The sequence below is a fragment of the Acinonyx jubatus genome, chromosome A3, assembly GCF_027475565.1.
Source record: "Acinonyx jubatus isolate Ajub_Pintada_27869175 chromosome A3, VMU_Ajub_asm_v1.0, whole genome shotgun sequence".
NCBI classification, from domain to species: Eukaryota; Metazoa; Chordata; class Mammalia; order Carnivora; family Felidae; genus Acinonyx; species Acinonyx jubatus.
The window spans coordinates 13,052,730-13,075,470 of NC_069388.1; the positions used below are offsets into that span (position 1 = coordinate 13,052,730).

Sequence of the window (22,741 nt, forward strand, 5' to 3'; positions counted from 1 at the left end):
CCCCCCGCCCCCCCATTGGCCAAATCCAGCCCAAAGCCAGAGGGTAAAGACAATTGTGGGTGCAACCCATCCAGGTCAGCTCGCTGGTCTGGATCACTGGGCACGGAACTGATCTAGAAGGCCAAAGCGAGGACCGTTTGCACGTTTAGCTACAAGAGTGTCTAGCAAATGTCTTTCCCAGCTCAGTGCATTCAAGGTGAAAACCAGAGCCTCTTAAGAAAGGGAAACCTACGTCAATAGGCCACCGGGGTCTCTCCCACACCAGATCAGGACCAAGGTCCCAGCGAGGGGTAGCACCTCTAGCATGGGGATGGTGGGGGGGACGGGGGAGGCAGTTGTATGAAGGGCACTCGTGAGACCTGCACCTCCAGAAGGAGGTGGTCACATGGGAATTGGGGGGAGGAGCATCCCAGGCCAAAGGACAAGTGTAAGAGCCCTGTGGCAGGAATGGACTGGCCAGACACTTAGAGGAGGGCAGCAGGACGTGGGGAATGAGGGGGAGAATGATGGGGGAAGGTCTGGATTTTCTTCCAGGGCCGATGGAAAGTCACTGAGCTGTTCTGAGCAGGTCAAGTACGCGTGATTCGTGTTCTCGGTGGCTTGGTCTGGCTGCGGGTGGAGGGGCGGTGGCCCAGGGACCGGATCAGAATCAGGAAGACCAGTTGTCCGGGTGGGAGCCGGAGGGTGCTCTGGAGAGGCGGTGGCAGGTGGGGCGGGTTCTGTTTTGGGGGTCAGCAGGCAGGGCTCGTGGACGGATTGCAAGGGGGAGGGAAGGAGCGTCGAGAATCAGAGAATCACTCAGAGGTTTTGGCTGAGCCGTTGGGCAGATGGTAGTGCCATTTACAGAGATGGGGACACTGGGGGAGGAGGAACAGGTTTTCAGGCTCAGGACAGACATCAAGCTGCTTTGCACACATCACCACCAGGCTGGTGGCCAGGTGACTGGCTCTGTGTGGCACAGGACGAAAAGTGGGCAAAACACCCCGGACTTTGCATAAATAGCCTCTGGCAAGGAACGGTCTGTGGGTGGAGCTCCTCAGGGAGGAAGTGACCGGTGATTGGTTGGAAAGTGACCCTTTTCCAGGGCCTCTGGGCCACCTCCCCTCCATTGAGAAGGAATATATCAGAATTTCCTCCCCGAGGCTTCACAGCCAGAAGGAGCAGAAGGCAGAGGAGGAAAAATTCACTTCATGATCTCTCCGACAGTCCGATGTTCATTAATGAAATTCTAGCACGGCTGTCTTCGACATCTGCTTAATGATACTGGGTTTAGGAACCGATTTCGAGCCTCGGCTTTTCGTAGCTAAAACCAGCAACAGCATTTGACTTTATTTTGTAAGTTCCCGGGGCGCCTGGGTGGCTCAGTCGGTTAAGCACGCAACTTCGGCTCAGGTCATGATCTCGCAGTCTGTGAGTTCGAGCCCCGCGTCAGGCTCTGTGCTGATGGTACAGAGCCCAATTCAGATCCTCTGTCCCCCTCTCTCTCCGCCTCTCCCCTGCACGTTCTGTCTCTACCTCTCTGTCAAAATAAATACATAAAAACTTAAAAACAAAAAAACCTCTTCTGTTTTGTAAGATTGCGGAGTCCGGAGCGGCTCCCCCCTTGCCGCCGTGAGGAAAAGCCGCCCGAGCAGCAGGGCCCCGGCAGCCGGCGCGCTTATTCTGGGTCAAGTCGGAGGCACAGCGGTGAGCACATCCAGGCACAGATGTCGTTGTCCGGGAAACAGTGGGGTCCCTCTGCCCAGATGTGGCCTCCACTGCTGCTCATCCCCCCGCCGCCCTCTCCCTGCCTGCTGGGGACAGAGCTATTCTGGGCGGTCGGGCTGATGGGACCCAGCCTCCCGTGGTGGTTAGACAGTCTGCCACGGGCAGGCGGCTCACAGTCTGATCCGGTGACATCGCGGGCATTCCAGGGACGCTCGAGGCCCGGATGCGGGCTGCCTCGGGTACTCCAGCCTGGTGGCTGCAGGGCAGCACAGGTCACAGATGCTTTGCCACCTGTGGCCCGAGCTGATGGCCCTCCCCCGTCCCCTCCCCCGCCCCCCACCTGCCTGTCCAGGTCAAGGCTCTGTCCTAGCCTGCACCCACACCCACAGCTCTCCTCCCCCTCTTAAAGCCTGCTCTCTGTAGGGCTCTGGGTCATAGTAAGTGTTACTCTGAAGGTTTACTCAGCTGGTCCCTTCCCCTGGAATAGAAACAGCTGCAAGTTGTAAACCCAGTGCCCCCAGGGCCAGGCAGGTCCTGTAAATGTGGGAAGTGGGGAGCCCAGAGAACCAGCGCGGCCCTTCTAAACCGGGCCTTTGCCACTCAGGTCCACTCACTGTGAACCCAGCAAGGCCAGATCTCTGTATTTTTTCAAGCCAAGCCAGAAAACTGGATTGATGTGAAATCTCCCAATTAAAAAAAAAAAAAAAAGAATTAGTTAATGTTTTAAACGCTTTCGAGCGCACAGACCAGAATGTGTCCAGAGGCACTCTGTGAACTCGGTGTGACGCAGTACTTGGGAGCTACAGCAACTAAAACTTTGGACAGCTACCGCGTGTTAAGCGTTTTCATATGCCGTGTCCTGCACTAGAGGCTTCGCCCGTATTTTCCTCAATTAAATTTTGGAACATCCCGTGGGAAGGAGGCACTCTTATTCTCCCTGCTTTGCCCACGAGGACACCAAGGTACTTGGGGGGGGGGGGGGGTGGTAACTCATTTGCACCAGGGTATGTGGCTGACAGGAAGCGGCGAGGTCAGGAATTGAACTCAGGCCATGTGCCTCTAGGGCCCTTCCCAGCACACTGCAGAAGATGACAGAGGGTATTCGAGAATCGTCCTTGAATGTCACGGTCAAAGGAAACCTTAACCTAAAGCTGTTCCCTCGCTGTACTTTGACAGAAGGGAAACGAAGGCCCCAAGAAAGTCAGTGACTTAATAGGACAGATCACACTTCATTCTGTGGGCTCTTTGATACCCAGAGTCTACAGATGCGGGGGGTGGGGGGTCGTGCCCCGCGTTCCGTCCAGAACAGAAGCGTGCTTATGCGGGTTACACCCGCACATGTATGGAGCAGCGGAACCCATTTAACATACAGAACTAAGTGGCTGAGAGAACAATCGCTCAGAGAAGGGTGGCATCTGGAGAGGACGTGGGTCGTGGCCCCTTCACCCGCCGCCTGGCCCCGTGCCAGCTGGCCCTTCGGCTCCTGCTTTTCCACCCCCAGGAGAGGAGAAAACACTGCTTGGGAACCCCTGGACCATGGGACTGGAGGGTTGGCGGAGGGGGCTGGAGGCTGAATCAGCCCGGGGCCGATGACTTGATCAATCGGGACTCTGTGACGCCTCTGTAAACACCACCCGCCCTCAGACCTTGCCTAGGGCGCCTGGCCGCTGCTTCCTGTCCTTTAACAAACAGGTGAATGTGTTTCCCTGAGTTCTGTAAGCCTTCTACTGCTACTCTGTGGCCTGTCGGTCAAAGCACAGGTGACAGCCCGGGCTGGCGGCCAGCGTCCGTGCAGGGGGAGTCGGGGAGAGTGGGGCACCCTTGCGGGACTTGAGCCCTTAACCTGTGGCATCCGATGCTGACTCTGTGTAGACGGTGTCCGAAATGAGTCGGACTCTTGGACCCCCTCCCGGTGTCCCAGAATCTTGACACACTGGAAAAAGCATCACCAAACATTCTCGTGGGCAGGCCCTGCCTCTGGCTTTCTGACTGTGGCCTCCGGTTTTGTGTTCAGAGTCACCTGTGGTCTCCACGGATACGGGGAGGTCCTTGCTGAAAGGCCTCTGCTCGATTAGATTATCTTTCCCCAAACGAAAGGCACAGATAGGAAGGCGACACACATCCTGGAGTGTTCGTGGATTAGCCTGTTTGCAGCCAGTTCTCTCCTCCCCCCTGAGCCTCTGAAGTATTTCAAATTAGATGAGCCACACAGCCTTACCTTCAAATACTCAAACGATTCAAAGCCAAAGTACCCTTCCCAGCCACCATTCGCAGGGCTCACCCGGAAGCAACCATCCTCTCTGCTGAGAACATTTTCTCAAAGAGCAAGAAGGACAAGAAGGAGAGAGCTTAGCGCAGTCCAGGGAAAGCCTCCCTGAGGAGGCAGTATTGGTAAAGACCTGGATGCCACGGGGCAGGGAGGGGCGGAGGGGGTGTGTCTCGGGGCTGCAAGTGCAAAGGCCCTGAGGCAGGAGCGTGCTTGGCGTGTTCAAGGAGTGGTGAGAAGGTCAGCGTGGCCGGAGCAGAGGGCAAGTGGGGGACGGAGGTACAAGTTGTACTTGGGGAGAATCAGCGTCCAGCTCACATGGGGTTTCCTGGGCCAAAGGGGGCGGGGGGGGGGACTTTGGGTTTTATTCTAAGCAAGATGGACGCTCGTTGGATGAGTTTGAGCAAAGGAAGTCATGGTGTGACTCAACATTTTAAAAGGAGCCCTGTGGCCACCAGGTGGAGAACGTAGTGCAGGGGACGAGGGTGGGAGCCGGGAGCCAGTTGGAGTGACTGCCTCAGTAGGTCCAGATGAGGGTCAGGGGTGGTTAGAGAGTGTGGTTTAAGGGGCACCTGGGTGGCTCAGTCGGTTAAGCATCAGACTCTGACTCAGGTCATGATCTCGCGGTTTGTGAGATCAAGCCCTGCATCGGGCGCTCTGCCGTCCGCATAGAACCCGCTTCGGATCCTCTGTCCCCCTCTCTCTGCCCCTCCGCTGCTCGCATACCTGTGCACGCACCCTCTCTCTCAAACATAAACAAATTGCAAAAACCGTTAAAGGAAAATGCTGATTTCAGTCAAGACCTGGGTTTACCCCGGGGCTTTATTTTTCCCCACATCCCATCTCCCTGCCACCGCTCTCTCGAGGCGAGAACACGTCACGGACTCTGTTGACCTGTAACGTTAAGAAAACAAACATCAGAAGGCATCGTTTCAGTAGTCGTCTGTCAAAACCAGTGCCTCCCCTGCCACCCACGCTGGGGGGCCACAGGAGTCTGTCTTAAAGGGCCGTGCGGTGCATCTGCCCCCAGCTGACACAGGCCTCTAGGGCAAAAAGTGGGTGGGAACCACCTAAGCCCTGGAAGGGGCAAAAATTGAGTCAGTTTTGAATCTTGCAAGCCCCCGGCACCCGCTCGTTCCCTAGAGGTCGTGGTTGCTCCGACCCAGACTTTGAGAAGAGCAAACGAATTCAGCGTTTCCCAGATGCCTTTCTACGACAGGTAAGGCACGAGGTATCTCATGTGACAAGTCAAAAAGCATGGATTTTACTACTTACAAACTTATTTTCATGTGCATAAAAAAAAAAAACGTTTTGATTAGCATATCAGACACAGAATTTCACGTAGTGACTCGGGTTGAGATTCAAGTTTATCTGTTTCAAGTCACGTTAAGGGGCGCCTGGGTGGCTCCGTCGGGTCAGCGCCCGACTTCGGTGCAGGTCATGATCTCGCGGTTTGTGGGTTCGAGCCCCATGTCAGGCTCTGTGCTGACGGCTCACAGCCTGGAGCCTGCTTCCAGATTCCGTGTCTCCCTCTCTCTCTGCCCCTTCCCCATCTGTCTCTCGCTGTCTTTTAAAAATAAACGTTAAAAAAAAAAAAATTGGGGGTTGCCTGGGTGGCTCAGTCGGTTAAGCATCTGACTTCGGCACAGGTCATGATCTCGCAGTCTGTGAGTTCGAGCCCCGCGTCGGGCTCTGTGCTGACAGCTCAGAGCCTGGAACCTGTTTCAGATTCTGTGTCTCCATCTCTCTCTACCCCTCCCCTGTTCATGATCTGTCTCTCTCTGTCTCAAAAATAAATAAACGTTAAAAAAAAATTTTTTTTTTTAAATTTTAAGTCGCTTTAAGGAAAAATATCAAATAAGGATAAATAATAGCACAGGTGGTCTACCGAGGAGGCCCCAGAAAGTGATCAGAAAGGGGCGGCCATATAAGCGTCAAGGCCCGGGGGGGGGGGGGGGGCCATCTCATCGGTGGGATGGGACCATTAGAGTCGCACAGAGGTGTCGGGTGACCTCACCCCTGGCCCAGCTGGCTTGGAAGGTTTGATCACAGAAGGAAACCCGGCCTGTTTTTGTGTGCACGTCCCAAGTTTGTGTTGGACAGAGTGAGTCTGGGTTGGCCGGCCTGGCTTCATTTAACGTGTTGAAAACTGGCCTTTTTATTTCTGTGTGGCCGCATCTTCCAGGTTCTTCCCCCCCATCAGACTGGTCCATCTGCCTGAGGGCCAGGCTGGGCGAGATTAGATCACATGTTTTCGTGTTCCGGATGTGGACGTACAGAGCCCCATCGCTGTGGCAGTTGTGCTAAAGCAGGTCACTGTCCCCACGGGGAGGCTTCATGGTAGCGCTGCTCGGGCACAGAAGCCGGCTGTCCTCTGGGGGCGTCGTCACCTCGTACCTGAGCGGCACATGGACACCGCTCCCCTGCAGCCGGCTCATGTGGGCAGGGGCGAGCGCACCGAGCGGACACGCACGGGGACTCCTGGACGAGATTGGCAATCGCTCCTCTCCTCGGAAATAGTGCGGTGGAGACAGAGCGCTTTGAGACCCTGGTTCTGAGCCCATTTTTTAAAAAAGAAAGAAAGAAAGAAACGGTTCTACGGGCTTTTGCTTTTTGCCAGTGCGGCATTCGGGGCTGCTGACTGCAGGGGAATTGCTTGCCAGGTGGTGGCCTCCTGCCTCCTAGAGGAGGGTCTGACAGGTCGGGTGGGGGGCCAGCGTTGTCCTTTCTGCAGACCCGGGAGACCCAGATGGGCCGGGTTCTCGCCACCAGCCGCCCCGTCCTTTCTCCCCACAGTTTGTGAAGAGTGGGCGAAGAGTTGATTCTGCCTGGAGTGCCCGGGGCTCATTCCTTTGAGGAATACTTAACTGAGCACCGACCCTGTGCTGAGGGCCGCTCCAGGCCTCGGGGCTGGGAGGCCTCAGTGACCGGGCGCAGGCAGACAGCAACATAAATATGTAAGTGTGTAAAAGTCTGTGGTTAGTCACAGATGACAGTTATGGAGTCAGAAACTTAAAAAACAAGGGAGGGGTCTCAACTGTCAGGGGCAGGGAGTACAGACGAGAAGGGGGTGATCACACAGGCCGTCAGGGTTCAGGGGGAAAGGCCTTCCAAGCAAAGGAGCAGCAAGGCGAAGGCTCTGAGGCAGGAGCAGGCCCGGCAGGTCTGAGGGCGGAGACGAGGCCCCTGCCTGACGAGGTCTGGACCCAGGTAGGCCTGTGGAGGACTTCAAGACTTTGTTCTCTGGTGAGTGGGAGCCCCAGAGGGTGCCAAGGAGAGGAGGCGCTCTGGTTGCTCCGTGCATAATAAATGGGCAGAGTCCAGTGAGGAGGCGAAGCAGCTGACCTAATTCGGAAGAGAGAGGATGCCCAGGGAGGAGGGCGACAGGGCCAGGTGGTGGACAGGCTTTGCTGATGGATTCGATGTGGGAACAGAGAGATGGGACCGAGGAGTAGCTAGATTTTTGCCCACGTAGCTGGAGGAAAGGGAAGGAGGGATGAGGGGGCAGGTGGCAGCAGGAGCTCAGGTTAGAGTATGAGGCACTGATGGTGTCTGAGAGAATCCCAAGCAGGCTCTGCACTGTCAGCACAGAGCTGGATGCACAGCTCGAACTCACGAACCCTGGGATCACGACCTAAGTCAAGATCGAGAGTCCGTTCTCAACCTGAGCCACCCGGGCGCCCCTTCCGTGGACTTCCGTTAATCAGCTGTAATTGGTGTGTGTGTGTGTTTAAGAAAAAGATTCAGGGCGCCTGGGTGGCTCAGTCGGTGAAGTGTGTAACTTCAGCTCAGATCATGATGTCACCGTTCGTGGGTTCGAGCCCCGCGTCGGGCTCTGTGCCGGCAGCTCGGAGCCTGGAGCCTGTTTCGGATTCTGTGTCTCCCTCTCCCTCTGCCCCTCCTCTGCTCATTCTCTGTCTCTCTCTGTCTCTCAAAAATAAATAAACATTAAGAAATTCTTTTTAAAGAATATTAAAAAAAAGAAAAGAACAAGATTCCGCTACCCTAAATGAGAGAAGCCAGGATTAACTGCTCTAAGGAAAGGAAAACCAAGCCAGTCGACTAAATATAAGCCAACATTGCTGCGCCCTGAGCGTTCTGACAGGCGACTGGTTCACTCCCCGTTGAGGCAGGAATTGTGTAGGTGTCAAGGACATGACCACACCAGTTGGCCTTTTGTGTTGATCAGTAGTGGAGGGAATCACTTGCCCACGGCTGGCGTCCCTGATATTTGGTGATGTGCCCCCGTGCTGCTCCCACCACTGGTGTGCCAGCTAAAGTCACCTCTGGGATGACCAGGGGACCCAGCCTCCAGTCCAGGACTCTTCTGAGCCTCCTTGAGGTCGAGAATTGACCAAGTGCATTGGGATCTCAGTGCATTTCCTGGGTGTATTTATGCTACCTCCCGTGCGGTGTGAACCGTATGTTTCTTGAACCTGACTCCAAGCACCCGCCGTCCCCGCCGGACAAGCCTGGGTTTGAGCCCTCACATCACGCTTCCAAACGTGTGTGGCTTTGGGCATTTCGCTCTCTGTCCTCAAAAGGGCTGTTGAAAGGATTAAGTAAAACGGCGCATAACACGTGCCCAGCCGTGCATACAGCCAGCACTCGGCCATTGCGACTATTAGCGAGCATAACGATTATTATTGACGGATAACACTGCCCTCTACCCCATGGAGAAGCTGGACCTGTCTCATCCACTAAGTTATGTTAGGAGGCTGCCAAACCCAGGCCTTCAGGCGCCTGGCGGGTACGTGAATGGGCAGATGTGGGATGTGGGACCATAAGGAGCCGTGGCTGGGGTAGCAAACCAGAAAACGCGGGATGGATTTCATGCTCTTTAAAGGCAGAGTTTTCGAACCCGCTGCACAAAACACACATGTCTACGAATACGAACCACCTGGGGCTCCTGAGTTCTATAGAAACCTCAAACAGTAAGATCAGATCTTCTGTTAATTTCCAGACGTTTATGGAGAACCTACTCTGTGCCAGGCACTGTTCTAGGCTTGGGAATGTAACGGCAAACAAAGCAGGCCTAAATCCCTGCCAGATTCTGGGCCAGGGAAGGCCTCCCCTGAGATACTTAACGTTTGCTCAGTAACCTGAAGGAGGGAGCGCTCCAGGCAGAGGGCAGAGCTCCGGCAAAGGCCGCGAGCCGGGAACGTGGCTAGTGTTCAGGCTTGGGCCTCGGGCGTCGGGACGCCGATGTCTCGATTCGTGGTAGAAGTTCAGGGTAGAAAGAACCCACCGGCGAGTGGGAGGCCTTCCCGGAAAGCCTTCCCTAGGAGCGGCCCCGAGGCTGGTGAGGCCCCAGGGCTCGGCTGAACCCTGAGACTGTGCCCTGCTCGCTTTGCAGGGTGGACCTCGGAAAGCCCATGTCATCTGTCCCCTCCAGAGGGAGGTCATACCTGTAGTTGCCTTCAGTTACAACTGCATCCCCTGGAGCTTCTTGGGAGGGCGTGTGACCTTGAGGATAGATGTTCACACGGTTCCGGGCCTGATAGTTCCTGTTCAGTTCGTCACACAGAGCTGGCTCTTTCCTCCACCCACCGCTGCCAGCCTTGGCCAAGAGGCTCAGGAAACACACCTGGTGCCAGAAGGGCCTCCCTGATAAAAACCAGCTCAAGTGCTGCAGGGGGGCTGGCCAGGCCTTGCTGAGGAGGTGACGTCGAGTTGAGATCTGACTAAATGGGATAAGCCAACAAAGGGATGTCTCAGGAAGAGTCCCAGCAGAAGCGGTAGCCAGTGCAAAGATCCTGGGGCAGGGATGGGAGTGGAGCATTTGAGAAACCATGAGGAGGCCAGTGTAACCAAGTGAGCAAGGGGGAGGGGAGAGATGAGGCCAAAGGAACATGGGAGGTGGCTTGGCAGCAAGGACGAGTCTGGAAGAGTCTTGGGCCACAGTAAGGAATTCCGATGTCCTTCCGAGTGCCACGGGAAGCTATCCGATGGTTTTAAATAGTGAGGAGATATGATCTATGTTTGCCTCAGGGAAGCTCTAACTCTATTCCGTCCCTATTTGGCAGAAAGATGGGATAAAAGAGCCATATAAATCTCCTTTTCATTCTTCGCCTGTAGGGACAGAGTGCTGAGGTGAGAGTGATTAGTTTTTGTTAAAACCTCTAAGGGGCTGTTGGTGATTGGGCTGGGCACCTCTCCAGTAAAAACTCCAAATGCCTGGTAGACTGCATTGGCTTACTCTTCAGTAGTTCTAGAAGCCAGAAGTCCGGAATTCACGTGTTGACAGGGTTATGCTTCCTCCAAAGGCTCTAGAGGAGAATCCTTCCTTCCTCTTCCAGCTCCTGGGGGCCCCGGGAGTTCCTTAGGCTGTGGCTGCGTCCCTCCAGCCTCTGCCTCGGTCCTCACATGGCCGTCCCCACCGTGTCTGTGTGTCTTCTCCCTTCTGGCTCTTACACGACGCTTGTCATTGGATTTGGGGCCCACCCAGGTAATCCAGAACGATCTCCCCCCAAGATCCTTAACTACACCCGCAAAGACACTTTTTTCCAAACAAGGTCACATTCACAGGTGTTGAGGGTGAGGACGAGGACGTATGGAGGGTGGGGGAGAGTTTGCGTCACTCAATCCGCAGCAGACCCAAAGAACTCTAACGAAAAGGAAGGAAACTGAGGGTGGGAGGAGGAAGAGAGAAAGGATTTCCCTTGAATATTTCCCTAACCCTACTAAATATCCTGGTACCAGCCATAGTGTTGCGCATCCACTCTGCAAACGTTTATTGAGTGCCTACTGTGTATCACACCCCACGAGGGCGTTGAGAATTCAGCACGGAGCAGGGCACGCACTCTCTGCCCTCGTGGGGCCCTCAGCGGAGCAGTGACCAGGAAAGCACCTGTGCATAGTAGGTCTCCTGCACGTTAGTTTCCTTTTCGTCCTGAGCGCCTTTCGCCGCTTACAGCTTCATTCGCGAATGAGAAAAGGCGCGAACGAAGCCACGATACCCAGTGGTATATAATTAAGCCCTAATAACACCTGCAGCATGCATACTACGCGCTCGAGGGAATCCGAAGCCAGTGTGATCACTGGAAGACGTGTGGCTTGGCCGATGGCTCGAGTCTGGAGAGAGGTGGGAAGTGGATTCCAAACTAGAAGGACCATGTGGACAAAGGAGCAGAGGAGTGTTCAGGGAGGTGAGCCAGGTGGGTTGGCATGACCAGATTTCAGTAAAAACGAACGATTCTTGGGCAAGTTCCAAACAAAACAAAGTATAATCTTCCCTTGGTTTACATAGTGGTTGCTTACCAAAAATAAATAAATAAATACACTGCATGTTAATATCCTGCAAAAAAAAAAAAAAAAAAAAGATGTTTGGTTTATATGTATGACAAACAGGTTTTTATCTACTCCCCATGAGCACGCAGCGGGACTGGGAACCCAGGATATTTCTTGCACAGGACTACCCCACAGTGCCTCACTGGCCCAGGCTCACAACTAACCGTTGTGGCCCCCCCTCATGCGTCCCCAGAGATTTCCAAAACGCGCCCCCTCCCCAGGGATGGGGTTAAGAACCACTCAGCGCCTGTCCCCAGTGGTCGCGTGGCCCACCGGGCACCAGCTGGGAACGGCCACACTCACCTTGGCTCTTGGTTGCAGGTTCCATGCAGGTGATGAACAAGACAAGGCGCATCATGGAGCGGGGCGGGGCGCACTTCGTCAACGCCTTCGTGACCACGCCCATGTGCTGCCCTTCGCGGTCCTCTATCCTCACCGGGAAGTATGTCCACAACCACAACACCTACACCAACAACGAGAACTGCTCCTCGCCCTCCTGGCAGGCACAGCACGAGAGCCGCACCTTCGCCGTGTACCTCAACAGCACGGGCTACCGGACAGGTAAGGGGAGCCAGGAGGCCGCGGGCGGGCAGGCGGGCGCGCAGCTTTGGATGTGGGGCCCGGCGCCCCGACCTCAGACCAGCATGTGGACCGTGTACTGCAGGGATTGGAGATGATGTCAGGCAGCCCGTGGACCACTTCTTTTTAACTTAAAAGCGTTTGCTTATGCCCGCGGGCCCTAGAAAAATACGACACGAGGGGCGCCTGGGTGGCTCAGGAGGTGGAGCGTCCGACTCTTGATTTCAGCTCAGGTCGTGATCCCAGGGTCGTGGGACTGAGCCCCACCTCTGGCTCCACGCTGAGTATGGCACCTGCTTGAGATTCTCCCTCTCTCTCTCTACCTCCCTCTCTCTCCCTCCCTCTCTCTCCCTCTCTCTCCCTCTCTCTCCCTCTCTCTCCCTCTGTCCCGCTCACACAAGCTCGCTCCCTCATTCTCTAAAATAGAAGAAAAAAAAAAGAATAAGAAAACTAAAATATTAAAAAAAGAAAAATACAAAATGATTTGCCTATAGTAGTGAAAGAACGTGACCTTTTCAAAGCAATTTGAATTTTTTTAATGAGTCCACTTAAAATATGAAATATAATACAGAGAGAGGCTGGAAGTATTTATGTGTGAGTTTGTATTCACCATGTGTTATGTTAGGGACCGGTTTATTGACTTCAGACCATCAGCATGGAAGAAGGTTCCAGAAGAACATTGGGGTGGGAGGCAGCGATGAAAACTGGTGTGGAAAATGGACAGGAGCACGTGTGGGACTGTGTGGCCACTCTGCAGAATGGCCGGGAAATTGACATGGACGGCTTGTCTACACTTGGCCGTCTACACTACCCAGCACGCCCCACCTCTCCTGTGGTCGGTGCTGCAGAGCTGTCTCGTGGATGGATACGGAGCAATTAGGTCTTCCGGTCTATCTTGCATGAGGTACCTTGGTCGGTTCCCAAGGCTCACCTGTCAGGCTGCTGGCCTGGGGCAAAGACACAATTACAAACACCTCCAGCACCATGCGAAATCCTCCAAAACTCCATTAAATTGAATTTTGAAAAAGTAAACACTCCCCACTGAGAGCCGAGCGAGGCGATCGTGAAATCAGACATTGCGGCTGGGATGCTGCCACCCTGAGAAGTCGCGTCCGAGTGACCAGGGGCTTGTTTCCGGGGGAGTGACAGGAGATGGGGGATCGACGCCCCCCCTCAGCCGAGGTCAGAGATGAAGCAGCCTTCCAGGCTGGGGGTGCTTTCCCTGGGATACCCGTGTGGCTGGCGGGGCACGTCGGGGTGGGGAACAAGAGGAAGGTGCATCTTCTTGTGGACTGATTCTCCTGCCAGGGTCACCCAGAAAGCGGGGCCTCCTGAGAGAACTCAGAAGGCCTCCATCCCATACGCATAAGCTGGTTGGTTCCTGGGTCTCTGCAGAGAGCCTCACGTGTCAGAGGTCAGCACGGGCCACCGCGCAGCTGGTTGTGGGGACCTGCATGTAAATAAAGAAGCAGGACACGGGGGTCCCGCAGCACACCAGAGGGCACCTACGGAAAGGGGCGTCTTCTACACCGGTCCAGATAATTATAGCCATTCATGCCCAGGAGTACCAATCTTCGCATATTTCTAACCTGAATGTGTAGCTGAAATATGCTGATATAAGGGGGAAAAAAACGTTGCCATCATCAGTTTCTTAAAAAATGTACACCGTGGGCCAAACAAAAGCTTGTCTGAAGGCAGAGTATAGCTCACAGACCCCCTGTAGAACATCTGACTGAAAGGTCTGTGTAGAAAACTTCCGATTTGGATGCTAAAAGAACAGTAAGGACCCTAAGGTGTTCTCATCAACACCGCTTATTTGATAGCCGGACAACTGCAGCCCAGAAAAGAGATGTGCCCAGAGTCCTCAATTGGGGTGCTTGTGACACAACCAAAATGGAAACCGAAGACCGTGGGAATTCAAAGCAAGTTTGGAGCATCCTTCACACTGAAAGGAAACACATACCCTGTGATATCGTGGGCGCTCCTGGTGGGAACCGGTGACTAATGCCTTAGAATCACACAGCTGGCGCAAGAAAAGGAACTATTTCAATAATAAATGTTCCTCAAAATTGATTTCCCAAACTTCGTTCTTGAATTTGCACACGTCGCCGAAAAGCTGTCTTCCCAAAGACTTGCTTTCATCCAACTATGCTTACTCGGTATCGCTTCAGTGAAGACTGGGATCATAACGTCCAAGCGTAAATAGCCATACACAGAGCATTTACATTTTTTGTAAAACCGTCCCTGAGGATTTTATTCGTTACAGTTAGAATGCCTCTCTGTGCAAGAGACCCTGCTGCAGCGTGACTTTCAGAACTCAGGACCCTGAAAATGCCTGTTTGTTCTGATGGCCTGATGTGTTCCTGGTCATTAAATAGCAAGAGCTATGTACCCTGTATACTTTCCCTCTTTGCCCTGGCAGCTAGGAAGCTCTGACTTGAGTTTCATATTAAGTTGCTATTTAAGGTGAAAACATTTTAAAGATACCACTAATAATGTTAGTTATGCTGGTCATTGTTGGTTGATTGAAGAAAATGACAGGAAACTAATGAATTGAAAATTCCTCTTAGATGAATTTGATAGGTATGACTCAAATTAGAACGTATAACAACCTTAGTCTCCCAAGGACCAGTGGTCAGCTGCTGTTTCTGGGTCTTTAGGCACATTAAACTCTGCATTTTCACGGGTATTTAGCAAAGTTGGTTGAGTTGGATTTAAGTTTGGCTGTGTATGAGACTCAAGAGAGCAATCACTTATTGCTTGCAGTTAAAAGCCTGTGCTTCTAGCACTCTCAACAATAGCCAAATTATGGAAAGAGCCTAAATGTCCGTCAACCGATGAACGGATAAAGCACTTGTGGTTTATATACACAATGGGAGTACTACGTGGCAATGAGAAAGAACGAAATATGGCCCTTTGTAGCAACGTGGATGGAACTGGAGAGTGTGATGCTAAGTGAAATAAGCCAACAGAGAAAGACAGATACCATATGCTTTCACTCTTATGTGGATCCTGAGAAACTTAACAGAAACCCGTGGGGGAAGGGAAGGAAACAACAAAAAAAAAGAGGTTAGAGTGGAAGAGAGAACCCAAGCATAAGAGACGCTTAAAAACTGAGAACAAACTGAAGGTTGATGGCGGGTGGGAGGGAGGGGAGGGTGGGTGATGGGTATTGAGGAGGGCACCTTTTGGGATGAGCACTGGGTGTTGTATGGAAACCAATTTGACAATAAACTTCATATATTGGGAAAAAATAGAAAAATTAAAAAATAAAAGCCCGTGCTTCTTTGGTGGGCCTGCTCCACGAATTGACCAGAGACTCAACCATTTGCTTTTTTGAGAATGAGGTATAATTGGTGTATAACATTATATTAGTTTGGGGTACGACCCCTAGCCCTGCCCACCGCCACTGGCAACCTCCAATCTGTCCTCTGTATCTACGAGCTCAGTGTTGTTTTCTTGGATTCTTACATATGAGCGAGATCATAACAGTATTTGTCTCTCTCTGGCTTCTTTCACTTAGCATAATGCCCTCAAGGTCCATCCTTGTTGTTGCAAATGACAAGGTTTCACTCACGCGGCTGAATGATCGTTCCTTGTCTACATACACCACATCGACGGACACTTAGCTTCTTTCCATGTCCTGGCCGTTGTAAATAATGCTGCAGCGGACGTAGGGGTGCAGATATCTTTTCAAGTTCATGTTTTCATTTCCTGCAGATCAATCCCCAGAAGGGGAATTGCTGGATCGTATGGGAGTTCTGTTTTTAATTTCGTGAGGAAGCTCCGTAGTGTTTCCGTTGTGGCCGCACCGATTTTCATTCCGGCCGGCGGTGCGCGAGGGTTCCCTTTTCTCCACACCCTCACCCACACTTGCTGTCTCTTGTCCTTCTGGTAACAGCCGTCCTGACAGGTGTGAAGTGATATCTCATTGTGGTTTAGATTTGCATTTCCCTGATGATGAGTGACCTTCGGCACTTTTTCACATACCTGTTGGCCACCTGGATGTCTTCTTTGGCAAAATGTCCATTCAGATCCTTTGCCCCTTGTTTGATTAATTGTTTGTGTTTTCAATACTCTGGTTTCTCTTCAGATCGTATAAATCTTTCGCCTTTTACTAATTGTTTGTGTTTTTGCTGTTGAGCCTTAGGACTTCTTTATATCTTTTGGATATTAACCCCTTTTCAGATAAAAGAGTTGCAAACATTTTCTCCAGTTCGGCAGGTTGCCCTTTCATTGTGCTGATGGTTTCTTTTGCTGTGCAGAAGCTTTTCAGTTTGGTGTGGTCCCGGTTATTTATGTTTGTCATGAATTGCCTTTGCTTCTGGTGTCAAATCCAAAAAATCGTCGCCAAGACTAATGTCACATTATGGTTTCAGGTCTTGTGTTCAAGTCTTTAATCCATTTCTAGTTCGTTTTTGTGGATGACGTCACGGGTCCAGGTTCATTTTGTTTGTGTGGCTGGCTCGTTTCCCCAGCACCACTTATTGAAGAGACTGTCCTTTCCCCATTGTATATTCTAGGCTCCTTTGATGTCAATTAGTTGACCATATCTGTGTGGGTTTATTTCTAGGCTCTGTTCTGTTACACTGATCTGTGTGTCTGTTTTAACGCCAACGCCATACTGTTTTGATTACTGTAGCTTCGTAATACAGTTTGAAGTCAGCAAGCATGATGCCTCCAGCTTCGTTCTTCTTTCTCAAGATTGCTTAAGCTAGTTGGGGTCTTTTGTGGTTCCATACAAGTTTTAAGATTATTTGTTCTATTTCTGTGAAAAATGCCGCTGGAATTTGAATAGGGATTGGGTTGAATCTCCATTGCTTTGGGTACTGTGGGCATATTACAGTATTAATTCTTCCAATCCATGAGCACAGAATATCTTTCCATTTATTTGGGTCTTCTTCAGTGTCTTTCATGAATATGTGGCAGTTTTCAGCGTATGGGTCTTTCACCTCCTTGGTTAAATTTATTCCTAGGTATCTGATTCTTTTTGATGCAATCGTAAAGGGGATTGTTTCTTCATTTTTCTTTCTGATAGTTCATTGCTGGTGTATAGAGATACAATGGATTTTTGCGTATCGATTTCGTATCCTGCACCTTCACTGAATTTGTCTATTCTAACAGTTATTTTGGGGTTTCTATGTGTGATATCATGTCATATGCAAATAGTGAGAGTTTAATTCTACCTTCCCAATTTGGATGGCTTTTCTTTCTTTTTCATACCTAATTGCTCTGCCTAGGACTTCCGACACTGCATTGAATGAAAGTGACAAGAGTAGGGGCACCTGGGTGGCTCAGTCGGTTGGGCGTCCGACTTTGGCTCAGGTCATGATCTCACGGTCTGTGAGTTCAAGCCCCACGTCGGGCTCTTTGCTGACAGCTCAGAGCCTGGAGCCTGCTTCAGATTCTGTGTCTCCCTCTCTCTGCCCCTCCTCCACTCACACTCTGTCTCTCTATCTCAAAAATAAATTAAAACATTAAAAAAAAAAGTGACAAGAGTAGGCATCCTTGTCTTACTCCTGATCGTAGAAGAACGGATTTCAGTTTTTCACTGTTGAGTGAGTTAGCTGTGGGCTGATCCTATTTGGCCTTTATTGTGTTGAGGTACTTCTCCTCTATACCCACTTGGCTGAGAGTTTTCATCATAAATGAATGTTGAATTTCGTCAAGTGCTTTTTCTGAATCTAATGAGATGATCATACGGTTTTATCCTTCACTTTGTTAATGTGGTGTATCACATTTATTGATCTGCATATGGTAAACTGTTCTTGCTCCCCCTGGATAAATCCCATTTGATCCTTTTAATGTATTGTTGGGTTCCATTTGCTAATATTTTGTTGACAGTTTTTGCATCTATGTTCATCAGGGATATTGGACTGTAATTTTCTTGTGGTGTCTTTGGTTTTGGTATCAGGGTAATGCTGGTCTCATAGAATGAGTCTAGCAGTGTTTTCTCCTCTTCTGTTTTTTTGGAGACATTTGCAAAGGATTCATATTAATTCTTCTTTAAATGCTTGGTAGAACTCACCAGTGAAGCCGTCTGGTCCTAGACTTTTGCTTGTTGAGAAGTTTTTGATCCCTGGTTCAATCTCCTTAGTAGTAAGTGATCTATTCAGATTTCCAATTTCTTCACGATTCAGTCTTGCTAAGTTGTGTGTTTCTAGGAATTTATCCCTTTCTTCTAGGTTGTCCAATTTGTGAGTGTATAATTGCCCCTAGTATAGTCTCTTAATGATCCTTTGTATTTCTGTGTAACATCTCTCGTTTCTGGTTTTATTTATTTGAGCCCTCTCTCTTTGTCTTGGTAAGTCTGGCTAAAGAGTCGTCAATTTGGTATATCTTTTCAAAGAACAAGCTCTTAGTTGTATTGATCTTTTCTATTGTTGTTTTAGTCCCTATTTTACTTATTTCTGTTGTGATTTTCGTTATTTTCTTCCTTCTGCTAACTTTGAGCTTTGTTTGTTCCTGTTTTTCTGGTTCCTTGAGGTGTAAAGTTACGTGCTTTCTTTGAGATTTTTCTGGTTTCTTGATGTTGGCATTTATCGCTATGAACTTCCCTCTTAGAACTGCTTTTGCTGTATCCCGTAACTTCTGGGATGTTTTATTTCCATTTTCATTTGTCTCAGGGTGTTTTTTAAATTTCTCTTGAGTTCTTCTTTGGCCCAGTGGTTGTTCCGTTTTATGTTGTTTACCCTCCACACATTCGTGAATGTTCCAATTTTCTTCTCATGATTGATTTCTAATTTCATACCATCATGGTAGGAAAAAAGTTGCTTGATCTGATTTCGGTTTTCCTAAATGTATTAAGACTTGTTTTGTGGTCCCACATATGATCTATCCTGGAGAATGTTCCATGTGCACTCGAGAAGAATGTGTGTTCTGTTGCTTTGGAATGGAATGTTCTGGAAATCTTAAGTCCATCTGGTCCAACATGTCATTTAAGGCCAATGTTGCCTTACGATTATCTGTCTAGATGATCTATCCATTGACAGAAGTGGGGCATTCAAGTCCCCTACGATTAATTTATTGCTGTCTATTTCTCCCTTTGGATCTGTCGATATTTGCTTCATATATTTAGGTGTTCCTAGATTGATCAGAGTTTCAGCTGCTCTCCATTTTTCCTTGTACCTCATTGATGAGAAACAAGTCACATGAGCACACGTGACCGCAGAGGAGGCTGGGAAGGGCAGTCTTCATGCTGGGTGACCATATTCCCAGCTAGAAATTCTTTCCTGTAGAAGGAGAAGCAAAGGGGTGCTGAGGGAAGATTAAAATCAAAGTACAGTAACGGTTCACAGCCACTTGTGTATGTGATACTCTTTTGAGTACAGGAGATCAACATCATAACAGGTCATTTTTGCAGAAGTATTCGGGATTGGATCGGTTTTCGCAAGGGCCTCTCTTAATCCTTTGACTCCTGAATCTCCTCCTTGTGAAGTACTTACTACTCCCCATCCTTTCTAACAGTCTCTTCTTCAGTTACCTCATAGACCAGAATTTTGTCAGTGGATTTGCGTGTGCTTCGAGCCGTCCTCCAGCATCCCTTTAATTAATTTCACAAAACCTTGCCTCTTTGACAAGATTTGCAAGCTCATTTTGCAATCCCCGTGCTTTCTGCTAGCCCGAGTTTTGCAGGAAGTGAGAGAGGCAAAGCGGGATAAACAGCAGTTTGTTCACAGGTGTTTCTGTGTGTTGGCTTCTCCGGGAACCTAGAGCTCAATTATAAACACCCTGAAAGGGATGAATTGCCTCCTCGGTTTTTACAAAATGCACTCAGTCCTAACTGTCAGCCCATGTGAGCTGCCCGACCGTGCTCTCTTACCTACCCACGAGTCAGAGTTCTATCGTGTTCTTGGAAGGAGATGCCTCCCCGCTCTTCACAAAGCCATTGAGAGCAAGGACTCTGCCTGGGTTCCAATCCTGATTCCACTACTTTCTTTTTTTTTTTTTTTTTTTTTGAATAGGCATTTTTTAATTTAAATTTTAGTTCGTTAACATACAGCGCAACATTGGTTTCAGGAGTAGAACCAGTGATTCATCCCTTATGTACAACGCCCAGTGCTCATCCCAACAAGCGCCCTCCTTAACGCCCATCACCCATCTAGCTAGCCCATCCCCCACCCACCTTCCTCCATCAACTGTCCGTTTGTTCTCTGTCGTTAAGAGTCTCTCTGATTCCGCTTTCTAACTGAGTGAATTTGGACGAGTCATTTAACTTCTTAGCCTCGGTTACTGCAACTAAGGCTAAGGATGTTACTCAGCTCATAGGGTTTTGTGAGGATCAAATACGTTAGAACGGTGATACAGAGTAAGCCCTTAAGCGGTGTTAGCTCTGAGGACGTGATGAGTTACACAAGCATCGTAGCATCGCACAACCTCCTCCAGACCAGTGTTCCCATGAACGTCACGATGGATAAGCTGATCCATTCGAGTTGTACACACGGCTCCAAATTGGTGGCCCGCGCTCAACCTGTCTGGTGATCAGTAAAATGCCAATTAAGCCCACAATGGCCATAGCCAATGTTCAGAGGCCCCATCACAGCAAAGTCTGGCGGGGGGGAGGGGATGTGGGAAAACAGGAAGCCCCATACATCAGCAGTGGGAATGCACATTGGCACCTCCACGCCAAGAAGCGATTTGGCAATTTCTGGCAAAGCGGAAATAAATCGAGGGCTGTGGGAACGAAGAGGAGGAAAAACGCATGGAGGTGGCAATCACGGATTTCCACTCCACTGCTTTGCGGGTGAGGGGGGACGCCTTTTCCGGCGCTTTCTGGCAAATTAGACAGAAGTGTCCATTGTCTCCTCGTCGGGGTCACGCCTTCTCCTTCCATGTTGCCATCTGAGTCTGGCCGTTCTGAGGCTGTGTCCGTGCCCAGCTTCTGCCATCTGGTACAGACGTTCGTAGAGATGTGGGCACTGGTGGTGAGCCTTCAGCCCCTCCCTCATTGCGTTCTAGAATGCGCCGGCTGTGGAGGGGGGCACATCCACAAGAGGGTTCCTTTCCCCTCTTCATCCCCTCACCCTGCTTCATCGTCCTTCAGAGCTCCTGTCAGCACTTAACATATATCTGTATATTTGTTGTTCAGCCTCCCAGGTTGGAGCATGTCACCGTCCCCCCTTCAGGACCCTGGTTCGAACCCTGCTTCATCCATCTCTCTGGCCCTTTCTACCACTAACATGCGTTCCGCCATTGATCTCACTGGTTACCTCCCTCACTGGGAGCAGGGACTACCTGGGCTGTCCTCTCCCGCATCCCGGTGCCTGGAAGAGGGCCTGCCCCGTCATAGGTGCTCGGGGAGTCGTGGCAGGACCATGAGCCAGCAGCTCCCCCCACCCCCACCCTCCACCAGCTTTCTGTGCTCTCTCTTCTCTCTCCTGTCTCTCTCCTCCCCACCCCCCACCCCCCCATCCCACCATCTCGGCCCCTCCTCCTTTCTTCTTGGCCCTTCTGCACACACACAGAGAAGAAAGGACTCGGATTCTTCCCGCGAAACGTCCTCTGGGCCCCTGGTGCAGCTGTCCTGCCTTCACAATGGCGGCCTTCTCTGCACTTGGCCTTTCTCCTGGTTGTGCCCCCCGCTCCCTTCCTCTCCCCTCAAGTGGGCTCACACACGCGTGCACACACTGGTCCCTTCTTCCCTCACCCAGCTGCCCCCAGCTCCGGCCTGGGGGTGTGACCACCCCTCGAAGTAGACCCACCTTACGAGGCTCCCAGGCAGCCCCCCAGGGCCCAGGCTGGCCCAGGGCACCCACATTTGTCTTTAAACTCCCGATTCAGCGGTCACTCCCTTTCTCCAAGACATTTAAGTTTCAAAACAAGTAAAACATTGGTGCAGGGCTCTAGAGAATTCGGCTCTGCTTCTAACTCCTTTGTAGCCTTGGGCTGAGACCCGCCCCCCTCTGGGCCTCAGTTTCCCCGTCTGTGCCTCAGCGTCCCATCTGTGCAGTGGAGTTACAACGTATACGTGTAAGTTATGCGGTGCCTTTAACAGGACTCCACCCTTGAGGTTCAGGTGACCAGTGCCCACACTTTTGGGGGGTGCTCCCCGGGGCCGGAAGAGAAAGGGGGCCACAGGAAAGACACAGATGGTCACGCTTACCAACTTCTCAAAAGCTGGGAGTGAGGCCGGTGGGTGGAATTTCTGTTTGCCCCCCACCGACGCGGGAGCTCTCTCTCTGTCCCTGCCCAGGAGCTGGCGTATGGGTTTCCAGTGGCCTCTGTAACAAAGCCCCACAAACTGGTGGCTTCAAAGAACGGAAATATAGTCTCTCACGGTTCTGGAGGCCAGAAGCCCGAAATCAAGTGTCAACAGAGCCTCGCTCCTGCTGAAGGCTCCCGGAGAAGATCCTTCCTTGCCTCGTCCAGCTCCTGATGGCAGTCCCCGGTGCTCCTTGGCTTGTGGCCACACTGCTCCAGTCCCTGCCTCTGTGTTCACGTGGCCGCCTCCCTGAGGGTCCCTCTCTTCACATGGCCTTCTCCTGTCTCCTGTGCATGTCCGTGTCCAAATTCCCCTCTTCTCGGGACACTTAGTCTCTGGGCGAGGGCCCACCCTAATGACCGCATCTTGATGAGCATCTACGAAGACCCTATATCCAAATAAAGTCACATTCACACACACCTGGGGTTAGAACTTGAACGTTTATTTTGGGGGACCCGATTCAACCCCCATCAGCTGGGGTCTTCCGTGCACGCCGTCTTATTTAATCCCCACAGCGACGCGTTGACCTCCGTGCAAAGCTGCAGAGTCTTGAGTTAAACGCGGAAACCTTGCAAGCAAGCGGGGACCCTCAGAAAACCCGCTGCCTCCCCCTTCGTGGTCCGCTGTGGTCCTGAGTGTGGAGCGCTGCGGCCGCCCAGCCCGCCGGCGAGTGGCCTTGGTTCTGCTCACCGGGGTCT

General features: G+C 51.3%; 1 protein-coding gene across 4 annotated transcripts in view; it reads left to right on the forward strand.

Moving 5' to 3' along the window:
• SULF2 (sulfatase 2) overlaps positions 1-22,741 on the forward strand; it is a 118,479-nt gene that overhangs the window by 35,508 nt on the left and 60,230 nt on the right. For all 4 annotated transcript variants that reach the window (XM_053199859.1, XM_053199862.1, XM_053199860.1 and 1 more), the window contains exon 3: positions 11,585-11,824. In XM_053199859.1, coding sequence (XP_053055834.1) covers positions 11,585-11,824 — 240 coding nt within the window. The remainder of the gene's footprint in view (positions 1-11,584; positions 11,825-22,741) is intronic.